Genomic DNA, 18,922 nt, shown 5'->3' with positions numbered 1-18,922 from the left:
GCAGCCATCAGTTAAACGGGTGGTTGACTGAAGACAGCAGCCATCAGTTAAACGGGTGGTTGACTGAAGACAGCAGCCGTCAGTTAAACGGGTGGCTGACTGAAGACAGCAGCCGTCAGTTAAACGGGTGGCTTACTGAAGACAGCAGCCGTCAGTTAAACGGGTGGTTGACTGAAGACTGCAGCCGTCAGTTAAACGGGTGGCTGACTGAAGACAGCAGCCGTCAGTTAAATGGGTGGCTCACTAAAGACAGCAGCCATCAGTTAAATGGGTAGCTGACTGAAGACAGCAGCCATCAGTTAAATGGGTGGCTTGCTGAGAACAGCAACAACCAGTTCAATGAGTGGCTCACTGAAAAACAGGTCTTCAAATCGGTTCAAACCAGTTCAGTCATGGCCGACGAGGCAGAACAGGAACAGACCCAAAGCTTTACCATTTGGCAAATTCAACATGGTACCCGGAACAGGAAAAGTTACAGGTCAAAGCCCTGGAATGGGAAACTCAGAAGAGCCATAGTGAGCCTTTTCGGGAGCCTGATGCATGAGATGGGATCACTGACAGGACTGTGGAGAGTGATCCACCGGCCACCATCTTTGAGCAGGGCAGTGCTGCTGAAGACTGTGCTCAAAATCCAAGGGCAAAAGATTTGGTTGCTATGCAACATGTATGCTGCCCTTGTTCTCTAGCAAGACTTCTTTCTATTGACCCTAAGTTTAAAAATTCGAGTCTGTTTCTCGCATGACTGAACTGAGCAGAACCATTGTGAAGCCCTGTTGAAAACACAGGTGCCCAGAGTTCAATCCCAGGTGTGAACAACGTCCAGGGCTCAAAAAATCAGGGGATGCTGGTGGTGGGAGAGGAGGAGACAGGATGACGAGATCTCACCCACCCACCAACTCGCTCAGGCGGGCCACTCACTTTTTCCACATGCAGGGCCAGCTTCACTCCATTGTGCAGCCAGGACAGGGCCACAATGGGATCCCCCTCCACCAGGCTTCCCACTGGGCTCTCCCAGCTATTGGCCAGGTGGTCCGCCATGCTCCAGCACTTGATCTGCCCATCAGCGTCAGCTGACAGGAGCCGGGAGCCTGCAGGGGACATACCTGCATCACAAACCTTCCGCAGTGGGCAAGGCAGACTCCCAAGGGCCCTGGGAAGAGGGGACAGGTTTCGAAAGGCAAAGATGGTATGAGAAGCATGCCTGGTGCAGGGCATGGCCTGGGCAAAGGCCCAGCAGTTGGGCAGCATGAGGTGCGCTCAGGAAACGTGGACACAGTGAGCAGGAGGGATTTACAGCATTAGGTCCAAGTCCCAGTTCTGGACTCGGGGACGTGAGTGTACCGCAGCCCAATCCAGGCCCCCCCTCACCTGACTGGTCCCACTCGAGGCAGGTAATGGCCTCGCGGTGCTCCGAGTCGATGGAGTGCACATCCCAGGGGTGTTCCGTGTCCAGGATGTGGATCATGCGGGTCAGGTCTGCAGGACGGGGCGTGGTCAGCACGGTCTGGAAGGTGCACCCCGAGGACCCCAGGCAGGCTGGACTGAGCAGCCCACCGAAGACCCCACTCACAGGGAGGCCACAGCGCTTCCGCCAATCACGCGGAAGGCGATGGTGACACAGCAAGGTACACGTGTGACCCGCCAGGGGAACAGAGGTAGGTAGGGAACACACTGCCGCCAATGTGATTACAACCATGTTCTCACAAAAGGCACAGAAAACGAAAATGGGAGAAAATGAACCCAAAATGCTAGCAGTGAGCACTTGTCCGTGAAAGGTAACAGGTGGTTCTTTTTCCTCGTTCTGGTTTTCTGTGCTTTTCTAATTTTCTCTAATGAGCACGTATCATGCAGACAATGGTGGAAAGATAGGCCTGGGCACTGTGTACCTCAGGGGCTTTCAAAAGCCAGACAGCGACTCGTGTTCAAAGAGTGAACGGAGAACAGGGTGAGTGAGTCTCCAAACAAGCCTCAGTGACCCACTGCCCCAGTCCCTGCTGCATCCCACAGGGGTGACCCCAAGCGCCTTATGGGCCCCAGGCATGGGAGGACTCTGTGTTCACCCCCTGCACCCTTGTGAGGCTGGGGCTCCCACTGCCCCCCAAGTTACAGACCAGGAAACTCTGAGCAGGCTGGATGCCCAGGTCACCCGCTAGGTGAGGGGTGTCGCCAAGGTCACAGGCAGGCCTGAGCCCAAGCTTCACAGTGGTGGCTCCATAGGAGTCCAGGGGCAAGAGCATGGTGGGGCCAGCGCACCTTGATCATCATTCCGGAGGTCCGTGGTGAAGGCGATGAGGTTGCGGCAGGACCAGGCACAAGCCAGGGGCACCGAAGGGCAGAGGGTGCTCCTGGGCCATTTCTCCCACTCGCAGACGTAAGCTAGGTCCATTATGCTGCCCGCCCCACGCCACGGATGTCACTGGCTCCTGAGGGAGGGAGGGCTTGTCATTGATGTTGGCGCCTGCAGTGTGCCACGTGCCGCCCTGGACCCTGGACATACCGCAGGAATGAGCAAAACAGACCAAATCCCTGCCCTGGACTCTAATGTGGGGGTTGGGGGGTGGGGTGGGGAGTAAGGATCTGCAGTTGTACGTGGGGAGGTGATATGTGAGCACAGGTGTGGGGGAAGGAGGCACCAGACATCTGGGGGAAGAGCGTCCAGGCGTGGTAACAGCACGTGCAAAGGCCCTGAGACAGAACTGAGCCTGGTGAGTTGGAGGAAACCAGGTGTGTGGCTGTGGCTAAAGGGAGTGAGCAAGACGGAGGAGAAGGGAAGGGCAGGGAGGGGACAGGCAGGCTGTGGAGGGCCCTGTGGGCGGGGAGGACTCAGGACCCCGGTGGCCGTCTGAAGGAGGCTGCGGGAGACAAGGGCAGCACACGGAGGACCAGGGCGGGGGACGGCACTGACCCAGATTCGTGGCGATCGGGGAATCGGGCCCCGCCCCAAACTCTCCCCAGACTTCACGCGAGGGACCCTACGCCAACGCGCCCTAGGCCAGGTCGCCTACCCAGCCCCCTTGACTCCCCAGACCCCGCCCTCTGACCCACAGGCCCCGCCCCAAGCAGCGTTTCCTCTCCAGTCCTTGCCCCGATTCTCCCCAAATTTCCGTTTAACAATCTCTAGGCCCGTCCCCTACGCGCTCAGCGCCGCGTACCCAGCACCCTTTGCGCCCAGACCCCGCCCCCTGACCGTACAAGCCCCGCCCCCCGGACCGCTGGCCCCCGAGGTCCCGCCCCCGGCTACCTCCACCTACTCTGGGCCGCGCTCCCCGGGGCCGCGGGCACCGTCCGGACGCCGGACACCCCCGCCGGGTCCCCGCAGCGCCGCGCTTACCTCGCTGGCCCGTGCGCCAAGCCGATCGGGCGGTGACGGCCTGCACTCGCGCTAACCCTCCGGCTCCGGCACCGCCATATTCCCCGGGACCAAAGAGTCGCCGCCGCAGCTTCGCAGAGACTTCTGGGACGGCGGTGGCTCCGGCTCCGCCTCAGCTGTCATTAATTTGGATACGGTGCCTTATTTACATGGAACGTCTTCCCAGCAGCCACCGCGCAATTATATTTGGTAGAACAACAAGAACTTTCTCAACTCCAGTTAATATCTAAAAAGTTTCGTTATTACGCCATGTGTTTTACTAATATCACAAAAAGAATCTGTAAATTGCTAAACTTTTTAAGAAGAGTGAACCCTAAGTGTAAAGAGATATAGTACAGGCACTATAAATAAAGGAGAGGTGAGCCATGTATTTGTGCTTGCTTCGGCAGCACATATACTAAAATTGGAACGATACAGAGAAGATTAGCATGGCCCCTGCGCAAGGATGACACGCAAATTCGTGAAGCGTTCCATATTTTGGTTGTCATTTTCAGTTTTCACCAGTGGAGAAACTGAGGCTCCAAGACTTGTCCCCTTAGGGGCGCTCCCAGTTCCGAACCTAATTTCTTTCACAAAATCTCATTCTCTTCCGCCCCCACCCCCGAACCCTGCCCCGCTTGGGCCACCGAGGAAAACGTTCTCAGATTTCAGGGAACGGTGCACCGGGTGGCGTGCACCGCCTGGGCGAAGACGCAGAAGCCAGGCAGGCTTGGATCCAGACGCGCGCAGAGCGGGAGGAGGCCCGCACAATTCCGAATTTGGAAGGGCGGGGCTCGAACCCGGTTCGCGTCGATGCAGCCTGCGGTGGAAACGTGGGGAGACCACGGCCCTAGTGCACCCCAGCTCCCCAGAGCACCTCAACTCCGCAGCCTACACCTCGATGCCCAAAGCTTGCCCTCTAGGAACCACCTCCCAGATAATGCCCCGCGCTGGTCACTCCAGCCGGTTCTTCCGCCCCCGCGCTGGGCACGCACCACCTCGACCTAACGTTTGGATTTCCGTTTTCAACATCTGTCTTGACATGTTTTAAACACATGTTAAAATGGAATCGCGCACAGCCAGCGCCCAGATCTTGGTTCCTAAAATCACTCCCGGATAGAAAGAACAAGGCTCCTTGGAGAAACGGCCAGTTCTAGGAGGGGGCAGAAATATACCAAATGCACCAGGAGCGTCTTGTAGTGCCAGAAAATAAGGAAATGCTCAGTAAAAACCCCGCACGATGATGGCGTACGTTGAAAGGACGCAGGAGACAACCGTAAGAGCTCCCAAGGGCTGACCTGGAATAATTTGAGCAACAAAATAAAGCCGTATTGGATTATAATCCAAAGTATGAAGTAAATACTCTTGAGTTCATAGTGCTATAAATAGATGATTGGGTAAATAAATGAATGAGGGAGAAGAGACAGATCTCCCTGTAGAATTCAAAATAATTTCTGTAGATTCGCCACCCTCACGCCCACCCCTCAGTGTGGCTGCGCAGAGTGATGTCCGTCCAAAGGGCACAGTGTGGAAAGGGGTGAAGGGGGCACTTCACAGTGGAGACACCTGAAAACACACCTCAGCCAGGTGAGCAAATCAACGTCACAGTGATGGGCCACGTGGACGGTATGCACCCTGATATGGTGGGATGAGGAGGGCACCTCACCCCTGAGGTTTCCTCCCCAAAACCCACAGCCTCAGTCTCGTCATGAGAACGACGCCAAACACCAATCGAGGGGCCTCCCACAAAATTCCTGAGCAGCACCCCTCAAAACCATCAAGGTCTCAAAAACAGGGAAAGTCTGAGAGACCGTTATTGCCCAGAGGAGCCTGAGGAGATGCAAGGACTGAATGTCACGTGGGCCCCGGATGGGGTCCTGGGACAGAAACAAGACATTAGGGAAAAATGAAGGAAATTTGAATAAAGTGTGGTCCTTCGTTAATAATAATGTCTCAATATTGTTGTTTGCTGTCCAGTCAATGTCAATACATAGTGACCCCATATGTGCAGAGCAGAACTGAGCTCAACAGGGTTTTCAAGGCTGTGACCTTTTGGAAGCAGATCACCAGATCTTTCTTCCGAGGAGCCTCTAGGTGAGTGCCATGGATTGAATTGTGTCCCCCAAAAATATCTTGTTAACTTGGCTGGACCATGATTCCCAGTATTGTGTGATTGTCCACCATTTTGTTATCCGATGTGATTTTCCCATGTGTTGTAAATCCTATCTCTATGATGTTGATGAGATGGGATTATCAGCAGTTATGTTAATGAGGCAGGACTCAATCTACAAGATCGGACTGTGTCTTGAGCCCATCTCTTTTGAGATATAAAAGAGAGAAGCAAGCAGAGAGATGGGGGACCTCATACCACCAAGAAAGCAGCACAGGGAGCAGAGCACGTCCTTTGGACCTGGGGTCCCTGCGCCTGAGAAGCTCCTAGTTCAGGGGAAGATTGATGACAAGGACCTTCCCCCAGAGCTGACAGAGAGAGGCCTTCCCCTGGAGCTGGAGCCCTGAATTTGGACTTCTAGCCTCCTAGACTGTGGGAGAATAAACTTGTGTTTGTTGAAGCCATCCACTTGCGGTGTTTCTGTTACAGCAGCGCTTGATGACTGAGACAGTGGGTTTGAACTGCCAGTCTGTTAGGCATCAAGTGCTTAACCATTTGCGTCACCCGGAGACTCCCCACGTTATCAGTATTGTTCGTTATTGTGACAAATGGCCACACGGATGTGAAATGTGAAAAAAGGAGGTGGGGCTCTCCGAACTGTCTTCCCTATGACTAAATCTGAAGCTCTTCTAAAGTAAAAAGGCATCTTTCTTTAATGGTCTGAATATTGGACGGCCGCACAGGATCACGATTAAATTCCTCAAGGCAGGGTGGTGCCGCAATTGTGTCGAAAGTCCCCGTTCCCGGGGCTGAACTAAGGGTGACGGGCCCCAGGCCTGAAACTCCCTCTCAAAGCGGCTCAGCAAATACGCATGTGGAGAGGGAGCGCGGGGCGTGGCATTCAGAGACCCCTCCTGCCACCTCCCTGGCATCCTGAGTTTCCAAAACAGAAACTCTGGAGGGGGGCGATCCAAAATTACCGTCGACGGCAAACAAACATAACTTGCCTCCAAGTGCAGCGAAATGGATTTCTGAGCATCATGTCACTGCTGCGAGCCAGGGGTTTACCTGCATCCACTATCTCATGTAATCCTCCTGCCCACCCCCGTTTATCATGCGGGGAAACTGAGGCACAGAGAGGTTAGTGACTCATCCGAGGTCACACAGCTAAAAAGAGGCGGAGGGGGGATTTGAGATTAACAGCCCAGCGGCACCCAACAGGGTTCCTGTGGACCTGCTACAGGGACAGCATCCTCATCAGGGAATCTTCTCCCTCCAGGCCTGCAGCCCGCAGTGACCAGCACCCCAGCCCTGCCCCAAAGAAAAGGCCGCCCAGCCCGAGGCCAGAGCACCAGAAATTTATTGAACCCTCCACTTTCCCCAAAACACAATTAGCCACACACTGGGAAGGGGGGTCCCCAGCCCTGCTCTCCCAGCCCAGGGCAGGGTGACCTGAGCAGGGGTTGGAGGCACCCTGACCCAACAGGCCAGAGCCAGGCTTGGGGACAGAGGGGACAAGAGGAGGGGAACAGGGCTTTCTGAGGATGGAAGCTTCTGGCTGGAAGTGCTGGACCCCCAGAGTACAAAGGCGGGGGAGGGAAGTGGGGGCATGAGGGGACACGTAGAGCTGCCCCACGTCACACAAGCAAAAACACGTTGGCCAAAAGGCACCGGGGAGGACGTGCGTTCCAAAAAGAGGGTTAAACCAGCCCTTACAACGCCGCTTCTGGCCCGGGAGGCGGGGCACACACACGCACAAACACACCCAAGACACGATGCTCCTGGGACAAAGGCTGGGGCCCCAGAGACACCCCCCCACCCAAGCAAAAACCAGGGAGAGGGTCAAGCAGGGGCTGGATGAAGCCCCACCATGTCTCAGCGGGGGGGGGGGCGAGTTTTGGTACTCCTCCCCTGAGAGGGAAGTTTAAAATCTACAACAAATCATGCCAAATTCATTAAAAGTGATAAAAACCCGGCCTCTCCTTCCTCGCCCGAGCTTCAGGCTGGGGCAAAGAAGGAACATGGAAGAGCCCAGACCAGGTCTCCCCGCCCAAATACAAGTCCCAGAGTGGGGAGCTCCAGGGCAGGGAGGGTCTGGGGCAGCCCCAGCTGCTAGCCTTTGCCTGAGATAGCTGGGCTGTGACAGGGTAAGGGTAAGAAAGAGTCACCCCAAGGGGAAGGGCAGATTTCCATAACAAATTCTAAAAAATAATAGAGATATTATTTCAGCAGATGGTATTGGAGGTCTCGGCGCCAGGCGGGGGACCATGAAGCCGCCATCAGCTGCGCTGCTCCAGGTAGGCAGACAGGAGCAGCCCCGGCGGCAGGAAGTCCAGGTGTCGATTGCTGACTTTCATCTGCCGTCTGCCCTCCAGGTCGGCACCTGCGGGAGGGGGCGAGGGGGCGAGGGGGCGAGGGGGCAAGAATTAAAGGAGTGGGAGAGTCGTGGCACATAGAGTTGCTGTGGGCCGGGAGGGGCCAGGAGGGCTGTGCCCCAGCATCTTTCCTGCTGTTGCTTTGGGGGGTCCGGCTGACTATAACCCTCCTGTGGGTAGGGGCTGGGTCCACTCTGGACCCTGTCAGGCCCCAGGGCCTGGCTCTGGAGAAAAATTAACGCCCCTGGTGCTGTTCATCTCCCCGGTGGCTGGTTTCAACTTTGCTGTTACTCATCCCGTTACACAGATGGGAACACTGAGACACGCAAGATCCAAGGTCAAGCTAACACTCAAGTATGTGCCTTAAGCAATGTCCTGGTCTCCCAGCCCCTACCCCTGCCCTGCAGGTGGCAGCTTGAGCTGACTCTGAAGCATCAAGACCCTGGATGGCCCAGTCTCTGCCAGCCTCATCTCCCCCCACCCCCACCTGCAAAAACTGACCTGTCTGTGCCTAAGCTCAGTCCTGCCTGAGCCTCTGCCCTGGCTTTTCCCCTCTGCCCAGGACTCTCCCCCACCCCCCCATACCCTATCTCACTTGGGCGGCTCCTGTTGTGTTCAAGCCCCAGCTTGACCCCCACAGAGAAGCCCCCCCAGTCACGCCCCTCCATTCTGAGTCTGAAAGAACAAAGGCCAGCCTGGAGGCCTGGAGGCCCACAGACCGCTGCCACAGCAGAGGGAGTGCAGAAGGAACTATCCGGGGGTTTCCATGGAAACCGTCTCCAGGCAGGAGGTGGAGGAGACCAGCGTGGGGAGCGAGGACCAGATGGGGCGCCTGGGGCCAGCAAGGGCCTGTGGGGACATCACTGGGGGGCTGTGTCCCAAAACCACCATAAAGAGCAGCTACATGTAAAAATAGGGTCACAGGCCCAGAAAGGGGGGTTTGCCCATAGTCGGGCAGAACAGTGGAGGCGGGGCTATGGCTAAGCAGAACCCTCTGGACACTGAGGTCCCGCATCTCATCTCGGGGTCCAACGAGGTACCTCAAGGCCAGGTATCATCACCCCCACTGGGTCCCCCTGAGCCTCCAGCCCTGGAGATGTGGACTGAGGGGTGTCTGTCCCCAGCGTCACCCAGGACAGGGCCAGGCTCACAGGGAGCTTTGGCCAATTAAATGCAATCAGAGACCCACTGCCTCATCTTGGTTCACTGGCAGACACCTCCAGCTGGGTACCCAGACCCCGGTGGACCCTGAGTCCCGGGGGCCAGCGGGCACTCACTGGCTGAGATGAGGTCCATGTACTGGCAGACGGCGTGAAGCAGGAGCCTCTCGAAGCTGTGGAGAAGCAGAGCGGTGAGCGGCGGGGGCCGCAGCCAGCCTCCCTGGGAGCTCGAGGCCCGCCCTGCCCAGTCACCTGCTGTCCAGCATGGCTGTGTAGACGGCCTGGGGGGACACCGAGAAGAACCTCAGCAGCCGCTCTTCCCAGGTCTCCAGCGTCTCCTGAGAAAGACAGGCCCGGAGGTCAGGCTGGACTGTGGGGGGGACCCCCCTATGCTCAGGGCAGCACCTGAAGCTCTGACCCACTGCATGAAGCCACTTAACCGTCTCCAAGGGTGTCAGGCACTTTGACGTCTCTGCACCTTTGAGCGTCCTGTGCTGCTGCCTGGTGAACTCCTACACATCCTGCAATACCCACCTTCATTGTCCCCAGCCCTCCCACCCTCCGATCACACAGGTATGTCTTCCATGCCACATGCTGGGTAACGTGGTCTCTCTTCACCCCACCCCCAAATGAGAACCTGAGACGTGAAAAGAACCATCAAAAAGGACAGATGAGCCCCACGCTTGCTCAGGAACAGGTTCCGCCTGGCACTTACCATGGGGATTCGGCTCCGCTTGAGGATGGCTCGGAGGCGCCGGCTGATGCGCTGGAAGCACTCGCGTGGGGTGTAGGCCAGGTCGTCTGCAAGACCGCATGGGAGGCTGCTGGGACAAATCGTCAGGCCCCGCCCACAAAGGTCCCAAGGCTCCACCCCGTGCCCCAGGCCCCACCCCCTGTCCGTCTGCACCACACGCTAGGCTCTGCCCACACCAGGCCCCACCCCCTTCGCACCCGGTCCCGCCCACATGTGGCCCAGGCCGCACCTGGCCTCCGGTCCTCGCAGCGGCCAGGTCCCCTCCTCCGTGCCTTGCTCTTCCCCTCATCCTCCAGGTAGCGGAGCACCCGCTCCTGCTCCTCCCCGGAGCGGTTCATGAAGTCGTTCCAGACCTGGAAGACAGGCAGGCAGGGTCCGCTGTGAGGCCCGGGGCTGATGGCTTCGAGTCTCGGGGCCTCAGTTTCTCCTTCTGGCAGATGGACACAGACGACACAAAGTACAGAAAGCCTCCCTGTGGACCCCTGTGTGCCGGCCGTGTGGGGTACTGGGGAAGCCGGAGGGGGAGACCTCAGCCGACGCGGCCCTCAGGCGGGGGTGGGGTGGGGGTGTCACATAATCTCCCGTCCTGTCTTTCATCCCAAATTGTGGTGAACAGATGAACCGTGGGTGCTGGAAGGTTCCAGGGGGTTCTGGCCTGGTCTGGAGACCCTGAGGGTGACCAGAGGGGGCTGGGTGCTCCTGGTGGTGGGAGTAAGGATGAGGGGCTCTAGAACCTGGGAGGAGGCCAGTGTGGCCGGAGCAGCAGAAACAAGAGGTTCAGGACCTACCTCCACATAGGTCGCATTATTGCAGGCCTCAGCGAAAATGCCGGGTGCTGCAGGAGGTGCCAGGTCCCCATCCTCCAGGCCAGGCGTGCCCCCATTTGACTCCAACAAGGTCAGGAGGTACTGGGCTGGGTGGAAATAGATAGTCTCTGGGCCAGGGTGTATCATTCCAAGCCCCCTGGGCTCCATGGGGACCCATGAATCATCCTTCTCTCCTCCCAAATCCCTTAGCCACCCCAGCCTCCCCAGACCTCTGCATCTGGATCTTTCACACTCTGGTTCATGCTCACCTCTCCACCCCCATGCGCTGGCTGCCCCTCCCAGAATGCACAGAAACCATTCAGCCTCTAGAACTCCTTCAATCTCACCCTGACTTATCGAACTCCTACACATCCTTCAAAGCCCCAGCTTCAATGCCCGGAGCTCCCTCTGGCCCAGTCCTGACTCCATGGGACTAGAGGTGTCTATGTCTGACACTGTTGCCTGACCCTCCATCCAGGCCCAGAGCTGAAGCCTCTCTGGGTCCCCATCATTGCCCAGCTCAGCGCTGGGTTCACAGTAAGGATGACAGATAATGCCAACAAGCACACCATTCTCATCTGAGGCCTAGGAGCCCCCAGGAGGTGCCCCCAACCCCTGCTCACTGTTCTCCAAGCGCTGGAGGCTCTTTCGCCCCTTGGCCTTGGGCACAAGGTCTGAGTTCCGCACTGCCTGGTTGATGAAATGCTGCTTCCGCTTGGAGGCTGAGAACCTCTTCACCTGGGAGCCAGCCAGAGCAGGCAGGCAGCCTGGCAGGGGCCTGCGGGCCGGGGGGTGGGAGGGTGTGGTCCTCAGGGCCAAGACAAGTCAGGACCCCTGGCCAGAACCCCATCATGGCTACTGCCTGCTTGGTTTCCCCCAGTGACGGGAAGCTCACCCCCTTCAATGTGCCAAGTTCTATACCCTTAAAATCCTCATTTTGTCTCACCCTGACATCACCTGGGAGGCAGGTACAATTGTGATGACAGATAGTAAGCCAAGGTGCAGAGGGGAGAAGACACCAGCCTGAAGTCATACAGCTGCTGGGTGTCTGAGACAAGCCGGCCCCTCCACCCCCAGCCTTCTGGATTTTAGCTGCAATGCAGTGAGGCCCAGAGCCTCCAGGGCTCCCCTTGGGGTTCCTCAAGAGACTTGATTTTATTGAGCTTCCTGGGGCCCGGCAACGAAACCAGGAAAGAGCCCCCAGAAGCTCAAGGTGATGCTCTAGCCCATTTGCCTCTCACCCCCAAGTCCGCTCCAAGTCTGGGGAGGGGGCTGGGGACAGGAAGGGACCAGAGCAGCCCCCCTTGGAGCTAATCCGCCCTTTTCTGAGTAAATGGCATTAATTGTGGAGATGGACAGAAGCCGCCCGCCTGCCTAGTCAGCCCCCACCAACCTCTAGGCCAGGAACTGCAGAGGACAGTCCCCACCTGGCTCAAGGACCCTCACACAGCAAGGGCTGTGGTGGAGTCTGACCTCTAAAGCGTCTGGGGTACCGGGATTCCCCCCCACCCCATCTCCTAACTCCCGCCCCCTCGCCCACTCTGCTCTAGCCAATGGGGTCTCCTCAACAGTGTGCAGTTCGTCAAAAAGTCAAGCATAGAGTTACCATATAACCCACAATTCTACTCCTGGGTGTGTACCCAAGAAAAACGAAAACATGCCCCCCCAAAAACCTGTACACCAACGTTCACGGCAGCACTGTTCACAATCACCAAAAGGTGTAAACAACACAAATGCCCGTCAGCAGACAATGGATACACAAAACGTGGTCCATCCACACAACGGATCATAACTTCAGGACGGTGGAGAAAGATGCCAGAGGTTAGGTGTCATGTTAGTGCTCGTGGGGTCCACACATATGAAAAGCGTCCTTGAGCCTCAAGTCTGTGCACTTTACAGAATGGCTGTTGTATCTCATGGGTTACTGAGACCCAGCGCTGTCAGGAGGTGCAGCGGGGCACGGGAACATCCACAGACGGCACTTCAGGCCCAAATCTATGAACACTGAGCTCGTGGAAAAGCATCTGATGGATAAGCTCACACGCACACAAGTACGCACTGATAGGGGACGTGCAGGTAGGGGCACAGGCCGGGCTTCGACCCCGAACCAGGCACTGGGAACTCGCTGGCCGAGACCGACCCCTCGCTCAGCGGCAGTGAGCCCTGGAATCTCAGCCCCGGGGTTCAGATCTCCGCTAGGATACCTCTTCACTGTGCCACCTGGAGCTTCGCGTTCACTGTCCGCAAAGTGGGGATAAGAATAGTCCCTGCAGTGCCTGTGGGTCTGAAAGGGGGTACCAAGAGCCAAGGGGAGGCAGGGCAGACACCTCCCCTTCTGTCTCAGCTGCTACCTGCTTGGTCTTCCCCTGTGACAGGGAGATCACCCCTTGGCCACACCATTCATGATCTTGATCATAGCAACATCTCCTTTACCATAGCCCCAGAAGGCAGGTACTATTATTTGGAAACCCATTTTACAGATTTGTAAACCGAGGCACAAAGAGAAGTCACTGTCCCAAGATCACACAGCTGCTGAGTGGTAGCAACAAGGGTGGCTGGGGCAGGACAGGGTGAACCAAGCCCTGAGCCCACAGCATGGCATCCGGTGAGCACTCACTGAACTCCAGCGGTTACACAGGGCAACGGTCAGACACAGCGCAAGGGCGGCCTCCCCCGGCTCGAGCCTCGTTCCAGCTCAGACTCACTCGTGGCCTCTAGGAAGCCCCAGCACCTGCATCTCCATCTGACAGCTAGACAGAGCCCAAGAGACCGCCTGGGGAGGCCGATAACAGAGGCCAAGTCAAAGGGAGTTGTCCATGACGTCAGTGTAGGGCAGGACCTGGTGACAGGCAAAGCTTGAGCTCTCAGGACACGTGACCTGGGGCCACCCCCATTTTACAGATGGGCATCTGAGGCTCCAGGAACTGGGGCTCTTTCTGTCCTTTTTATGCATGCAAGGGGCACAGCTGGGATTTGAACCCAGGTCTGAGCAGGACGGCTCACCCGGAGCCACTGAGCCACCCTGCTTCCCTCATGGGCCCAGAGCAGGGGTCCACTCTGGACCTCGGTCCCCTGGCTTCTCCCTCGGGCCACCAAACACAGGACTGGCCCCTCCCCTGCTCAAACACTGCCCAGGGCTCCCCAGCACCTTTGGGGCAAGGCCCAGCTCCTCCTTGGCCTGGCCTTAGAGGCTCTGCCTGTTCCCCTGCCTGGTCCCCCACAGGCATGTGGGGGATCATCATGCCCTCCTGGGTCTTCAATGCTGAGCTGAGCACTGGAAAGGGAGTCCCACCATCAATTCAAGCTTGCTGATTTCAGCTGGGTTCCAACAGGAGATAAGAATGGTTTGGCCTCTGGGGCAGGGTGTGGGGCCTGGAGTCACCAGTCCCTACCGGAGGGGCTGGGCAGAAGCGGGCAGGGCAGAAAATCAGCTCATAAACTCTCAGGAAGTCAGGCTCGTGATGAAGGTGGCTGGACATCCGTGTAAACACAAATGTTTACACATCAAAATGTCTATGCCAGATCCCATCCTCTCTCCTCTCCAGCCTCCTCACTGTGCTTCAAACTCACCAGCAACAGTCCTACCCCAGGGCCTTTGCACGGGCTGAGCTCCCTGCCTAGAGCATCCTTTCCCTGGCTTATTCTGGTCTCTGCCCAAATCTTGCCTCCCTGAAAACCCACCAGCAGCAACTCACCCCAGCACCAGCCAGTGTCCAAAACCAGCTGGTCCATTTACTGCCTCACTCCTTCATCACCTCCCCATAGATGCGGAGCCCCACCCAAACAAAGCAGGTGGGTCAGCCAGCTGAGAGTGGGCATCCATGACATGCTTACTGAACAGACAACTAACCTTCTGCTTACACACCCACCAAGTGCCTGCTCACCTGCTTCCTGCACCCCCCCCAACCAGGCCACTTTACAGAAGGGGAGACTGAGGACCCAGAGGGGGCATCTGAGGCTTCCTGGACCCGGCAGGCCTCAGGGAACAGTTGCACCCTGGAAGTTGCCAGTGTTTGATGAGAGCAGATGGGCTGGACTGCAGAGCTGCTGCTAAGTCAGAGATGCGCTAAGGGCTGGTACAGGCCTGGCCAGGGAGAGCCAGTGGCTCAGGGACTGTCTCAGGCCAGAGCCCGGGTATGGGGTGTGGGCGATGAGTGTTAGCACCCAGTACACACGGCCGGGTGGCTTTGGGGGAACAGGCCCTGTGATGCCCCACCCGCTGGACAGGGACACACCTTCTTTGGTACACACCCTCAGCGGGCGGGCAAGAGGGAACCCACTTCCTGGAGCAGGAAACTGAAGTCTCAGGGCGGAGGTGACTCAGCCCAGCTGGGCAGATGGGGGCTCCCTGAGCCACCCACCCCACCCAGGACGAGGGGAGGGGCCCATCTGCCTGGCAGTTAAACACCCAGGAAGTGGGGGCTGCGATGAAGGTGTACCAGGAGTAAAGGGGCGGGGGGGTTAATTGCCGGTTGGGCAGGGGCGGGGGGGCTTGTTAACCTTTTCCTTTTTTATTTTTTGCCCCCCCCTTCAGGCCTTGTTGGGTTGTGGTTTGGGGGTTCGGTTGTTACCCAAAGGTTTGTTGTTTGGATTCCCCCGGTTTTTCTTGGGGACCCTTTTGGGGCGTTTTTCCCTTTTCTTTTGGGTTCCTATGAGTCGGAATCGACTCGACGGCAATGGGATTGGTTTTGGTTGGTTTGCACACCACCTACCTATGGCCGGGTTTTTAAAAGATCAGGGAAGAGAGGGGGCAGGGTCCATGCTGTACAGACTCCCCCTTGGGGTGGTTAAAGCTCTGCTTAAAAGAGACATCTGTCCCTCCTCCACATAAACACCCACGTCTGTGGGGACTCCACAGCCTCTAGGTAAAAACCCAGGTGGAGATATTAATAACAATAAAGTAACAGTAACAGAGGAGCCCTGGGGACGCAACAGTTAAGCACTCAGCTGCTAACCTAAAGGTTGGTGGTTCAAACCCACCCACCCAGTGGTGCCACAGAAGAAAGGCCTCATAATCTGCTCCGATAAAGATGACAGCCTAGAAAACCCTGTGGGGCAGTTCTACTCCGTCACATAGGGTCACTGTGAGTCAGAACGGACTTCACAGCACCCAACAACAACAACAGCAATAAGGGAAGTTTGTTAGGTGGCATCGAGTTGGTTCCGACTCCTAGCAACCCCGTGTACAACAGAATGAAACCCTGCCCGGTCCTGTGCCATCCTCACAACGGTTATGCTTGAGCCCATTCTTGCAGCCACTGTGTCAGTCCTTCTCCTTGAGGGTCTTCCTCTTTTTCGCTGGCCCTCTACTTTAAGATAACAGTAACAGTAAAAAATAATTAAATGATCGAATAAAATCCTTTTTAAAAATAATTAAAACACTAAGATGTTTAAAATAATCATTAAAGATTTTTTAAAAGATTGGAAATTCCTGTTTGCCCAACACTTCCCAGCGCTGGGTCATTGACTCCTAACTGGGAGAAGACACTGTTCTGATCTCCTTTTACAGATGGGGAAACTGAGGCACAGAGGGGTGGAGAGCCTGCTGGCTGCACTGCTGGCACTGGGGGGTGGCAGAAAGGGACCCGGGAATCCCAGACATCCGGCCTCCTCCCTTCTCCCCCCTCAAGCGGGGGTAAGCCTCCAGAGGCCACCCGGGTTTCTGCGTCAACACCCAGGTTAAAGGGGCCGGTGGCCCGCGGGGTAAATACTCACAGACAGGCCTCTTGCTTCCAGGTGGAGGACAGACTGACTCCTGTTTGACCCGGTGTGACCTCCCCCCTCTTTAATCTGGGTGTTCACTGGGAAAAACAAAGAGCCCTGTCTACCCAGAAAGGTGGGCTGATCACCCCAGATGGGTAGCTAGGGGCCGGCCGGCCGCGAAATACCCCGATTGGGGAGCCGGAGTACCCCACCGCGTGCGCGAAAATCCCCACAACAGCTGCCCGATTCCGGTACCCTGGCCCGCAGCACCATCACACCCGAGCTGGTGACAAGGGACCCCGGATCCCAGGCAGGTGAAAGCCTTCCAGGCAACAGATACCCGGGACCGGGCCCCCAGGCCCCTCGACTATGGGAAGCTGTAAAACAGGGTGTGCCCCGCCCCCACCAGTAAATACCCGGGTACGTGTGGGGCGGTTTCCTCGCCCGCCAGGTAAATACCTGGGTAACAATAATGCCCCCCCCCCAGCTTCGCGGGAGGTAAACCGAGGAAGAGGGGTGGGGCAGGGCCCGGGGCTGAAGCCAGAGATCCGGACAGGAGGGGACACAGGGAGGCGGCTCGGAGCCCGGGGTCGCCCGCCCGCCCCCGGCCCCGCCGGCGCTCACAGCATCCGCCGCCCGCCGGGGGAGACCTCCGCCACCGTCGCCGCCTCTTCCGAGCCGCCCTCCGGGTTCTCCAGCGCCACCATGCCTCTGTGGCCACCGCCGCCCGGCAGGGCCTTCGAGGGGCCGGGCAGGAAGTGACGGACGCCCGGAGGCGGGCCCGGGCGGAGCCTGGCGGCTGGACGCGCGGGGCGGGACCGCTGACGGTGCTGCCGGGACTCGGGCTGCGGGCCGGCCTGGAGACCAGCCCTCGGGAGGACGCGCGGGGAAACTGAGGCTGGGGGCAAGGAAGAAACCAGCCCCCGTTGGACAGACGGGGAAACTGAGGCCGAGCGGGAAGCCAGTCCCAGGTGGACAGAGGGGGAAACTGAAGGGGGGGCGTCCTCTTCGGAGGCAGGGGGGTTGACGGAATGACACATACTCACCCCATCACCGACGAGGGGAGTCCTCCATTAAAGCGCACCCCCGGAGCACAGCTGTTCTCGGCCTCAGTTTACTCATGTTTAAAAGTAGGACAAGAGCTGCCCCCACCCCCTCTGCCTTTAGGGTTTATTCACTCAGTAAACGCCCACTGAGTGCTGCGACCAGGGCTAGGTGCTGGGGACCCGCGGTGACCATAAGCGGGGTGGGGAGAGAGTGGGGGGGCTACCCAGGTGGTCGGGGGCTTCCCCATGCAGCAGGAAAGATGTGCCAAGCAGAGGGGAACAGCCTGTGCAAAGGCCCATGGCATACAGAGTGGCCCCAGCACGGTAATGGCCGAGCATGGGGAAGTGGAGGTGGAGGGGAGGGGGACAGACCCCACAAGCCTGGTGTCCCTGGGGTGACAGGTCTGGTTTTTAGCCCAGAGCTATGCGGAGCTACAGAAGATTTTAGAGCAGGAATTAAACCTGCTCTAGACTCTAGACTCCACTGTTCAGTCTTCAAGAAATGTAGGGGAACCGAGGGCCATGTTAAACAACACCATAAGGATGCAGCCTACCAACCTGGTGGAAATTGTACAGAACACATGACCAGGTCGCTTTAACAAATAAAGAACAATGAGAAACAAAGAAAAAAGGGAGGAGGAACCTTTGAATGACCCAAAACGAAAATACTGTGTGACCTCATGTATATACATTTGAAGAGAGGCAAAAGGAATTGATGGTGATGGAAGTTGGGAGACTTCTGGCAGTGGTGACCGGGTGGGGACTAGGGGGGTGGGGGGAAGGTTTGGGTTTCCTGATCTGGCCCACAGTAGCTGCTCAGTAAGTGCACACGGGTCAGGAGAGGACTGAATTCCAGAGGATGCAGCCAGGGCCTTGGCCCCCCACTCCTCCACCATTCTTGGCCTCTCTCCTGGGGAAGGGGCCCCATCCTGCACCTTCTTAACACCCTCCCAGCCCCCAACGCCCCACTGCTCCTCCTTGACCCCTCAACCAGTCCATGACCACTATTAGCCCCCAGAGGCCCTGCCCTGGAAGGTCTAGCCACCTGCTGAGCCCTCCCCCAAGCAACTTCCCCCAAACTGTGCCTCTCGCCCCAACCCCCAAGACTTCTAGTAACCCTCAGGCCTCCTCTTCGTAACCCCTTCCTTTTTAGGTCATTGTCAAGAATAACTTTTGAGATATAAAAAGGGTGAACAGGGAAACGTCTCCCTCACCCATTCTTGTACCTCCTTCTGGCGATATCCAATGCCCTTGTAAACACAAGTATGGACTCATTTCTCTCTCCCTTTTCAGTCTTTGTTACAGGAATGTTAAGAGCCTTGGTGGCGCAATGGTTAAGCAAAGGTTGGCAGCTCAAACCACCCAGTGGCTCTGTGGGAGAAAGACCTGGTGATCTGCTTCAGTAAAGATTACAGCCTAGGAAACCCTATGGGGCAGTTCTACTCTTTGTCACATGGGGTCGCTAGGAGTCAGAATCGGCTGGGCAGCACACAGCAACAACAGCACAAACGGTGACATCTTTTTCCCTGCTGTGTAGTACTCCACGAGGCTCGCACATCCTGGACCTCCTGGGCGAGTATTGTCGGGTACACTTCCAGGAGGGGGATTGTGGGTAAAGT

General features: G+C 57.3%; 2 protein-coding genes and 1 non-coding gene across 3 annotated transcripts in view; 1 reads left to right on the top strand and 2 right to left on the bottom strand.

The window, feature by feature from the left end:
- Positions 1-3,453, bottom strand: part of MED16 (mediator complex subunit 16) — a 17,158-nt gene extending 13,705 nt beyond the window's left edge. Inside the window, exons 1-4 of the mRNA XM_004378690.3 lie at positions 3,332-3,453; positions 2,254-2,423; positions 1,369-1,476; positions 919-1,088 (exon numbers count right to left, since the gene is read on the bottom strand). Coding sequence (XP_004378747.1) covers positions 919-1,088; positions 1,369-1,476; positions 2,254-2,386 — 411 coding nt within the window. The 5' untranslated portion in view covers positions 2,387-2,423; positions 3,332-3,453. The remainder of the gene's footprint in view (positions 1-918; positions 1,089-1,368; positions 1,477-2,253; positions 2,424-3,331) is intronic.
- Positions 3,454-3,743: 290 nt separating this feature from the next.
- Positions 3,744-3,850, top strand: LOC111820978 (U6 spliceosomal RNA). Its single transcript, XR_002824467.1, has one exon. It is a non-coding gene; the product is annotated as a U6 spliceosomal RNA (small nuclear RNA).
- Positions 3,851-6,807: 2,957 nt separating this feature from the next.
- R3HDM4 (R3H domain containing 4) lies at positions 6,808-17,016 on the bottom strand. Its single transcript, XM_004378523.2, has 8 exons — positions 16,882-17,016; positions 11,178-11,332; positions 10,537-10,661; positions 9,978-10,101; positions 9,710-9,795; positions 9,247-9,332; positions 9,112-9,167; positions 6,808-7,842 (listed from the first exon to the last, which is right to left on the bottom strand). Exons 1-8 carry the CDS (start codon positions 16,962-16,964, stop codon positions 7,739-7,741), a joined length of 819 nt encoding a protein of 272 aa, XP_004378580.1. The 5' UTR covers positions 16,965-17,016; the 3' UTR covers positions 6,808-7,738.
- Positions 17,017-18,922: the final 1,906 nt, after the last annotated feature.

Source organism: Trichechus manatus, unplaced genomic scaffold, assembly GCF_000243295.1.
Source record: "Trichechus manatus latirostris isolate Lorelei unplaced genomic scaffold, TriManLat1.0 scaffold00057, whole genome shotgun sequence".
Classification (NCBI taxonomy): Eukaryota; Metazoa; Chordata; class Mammalia; order Sirenia; family Trichechidae; genus Trichechus; species Trichechus manatus.
Note: the sequence above shows the minus strand (reverse complement) of the source record. Positions and strands in the feature narration are given on the sequence as shown.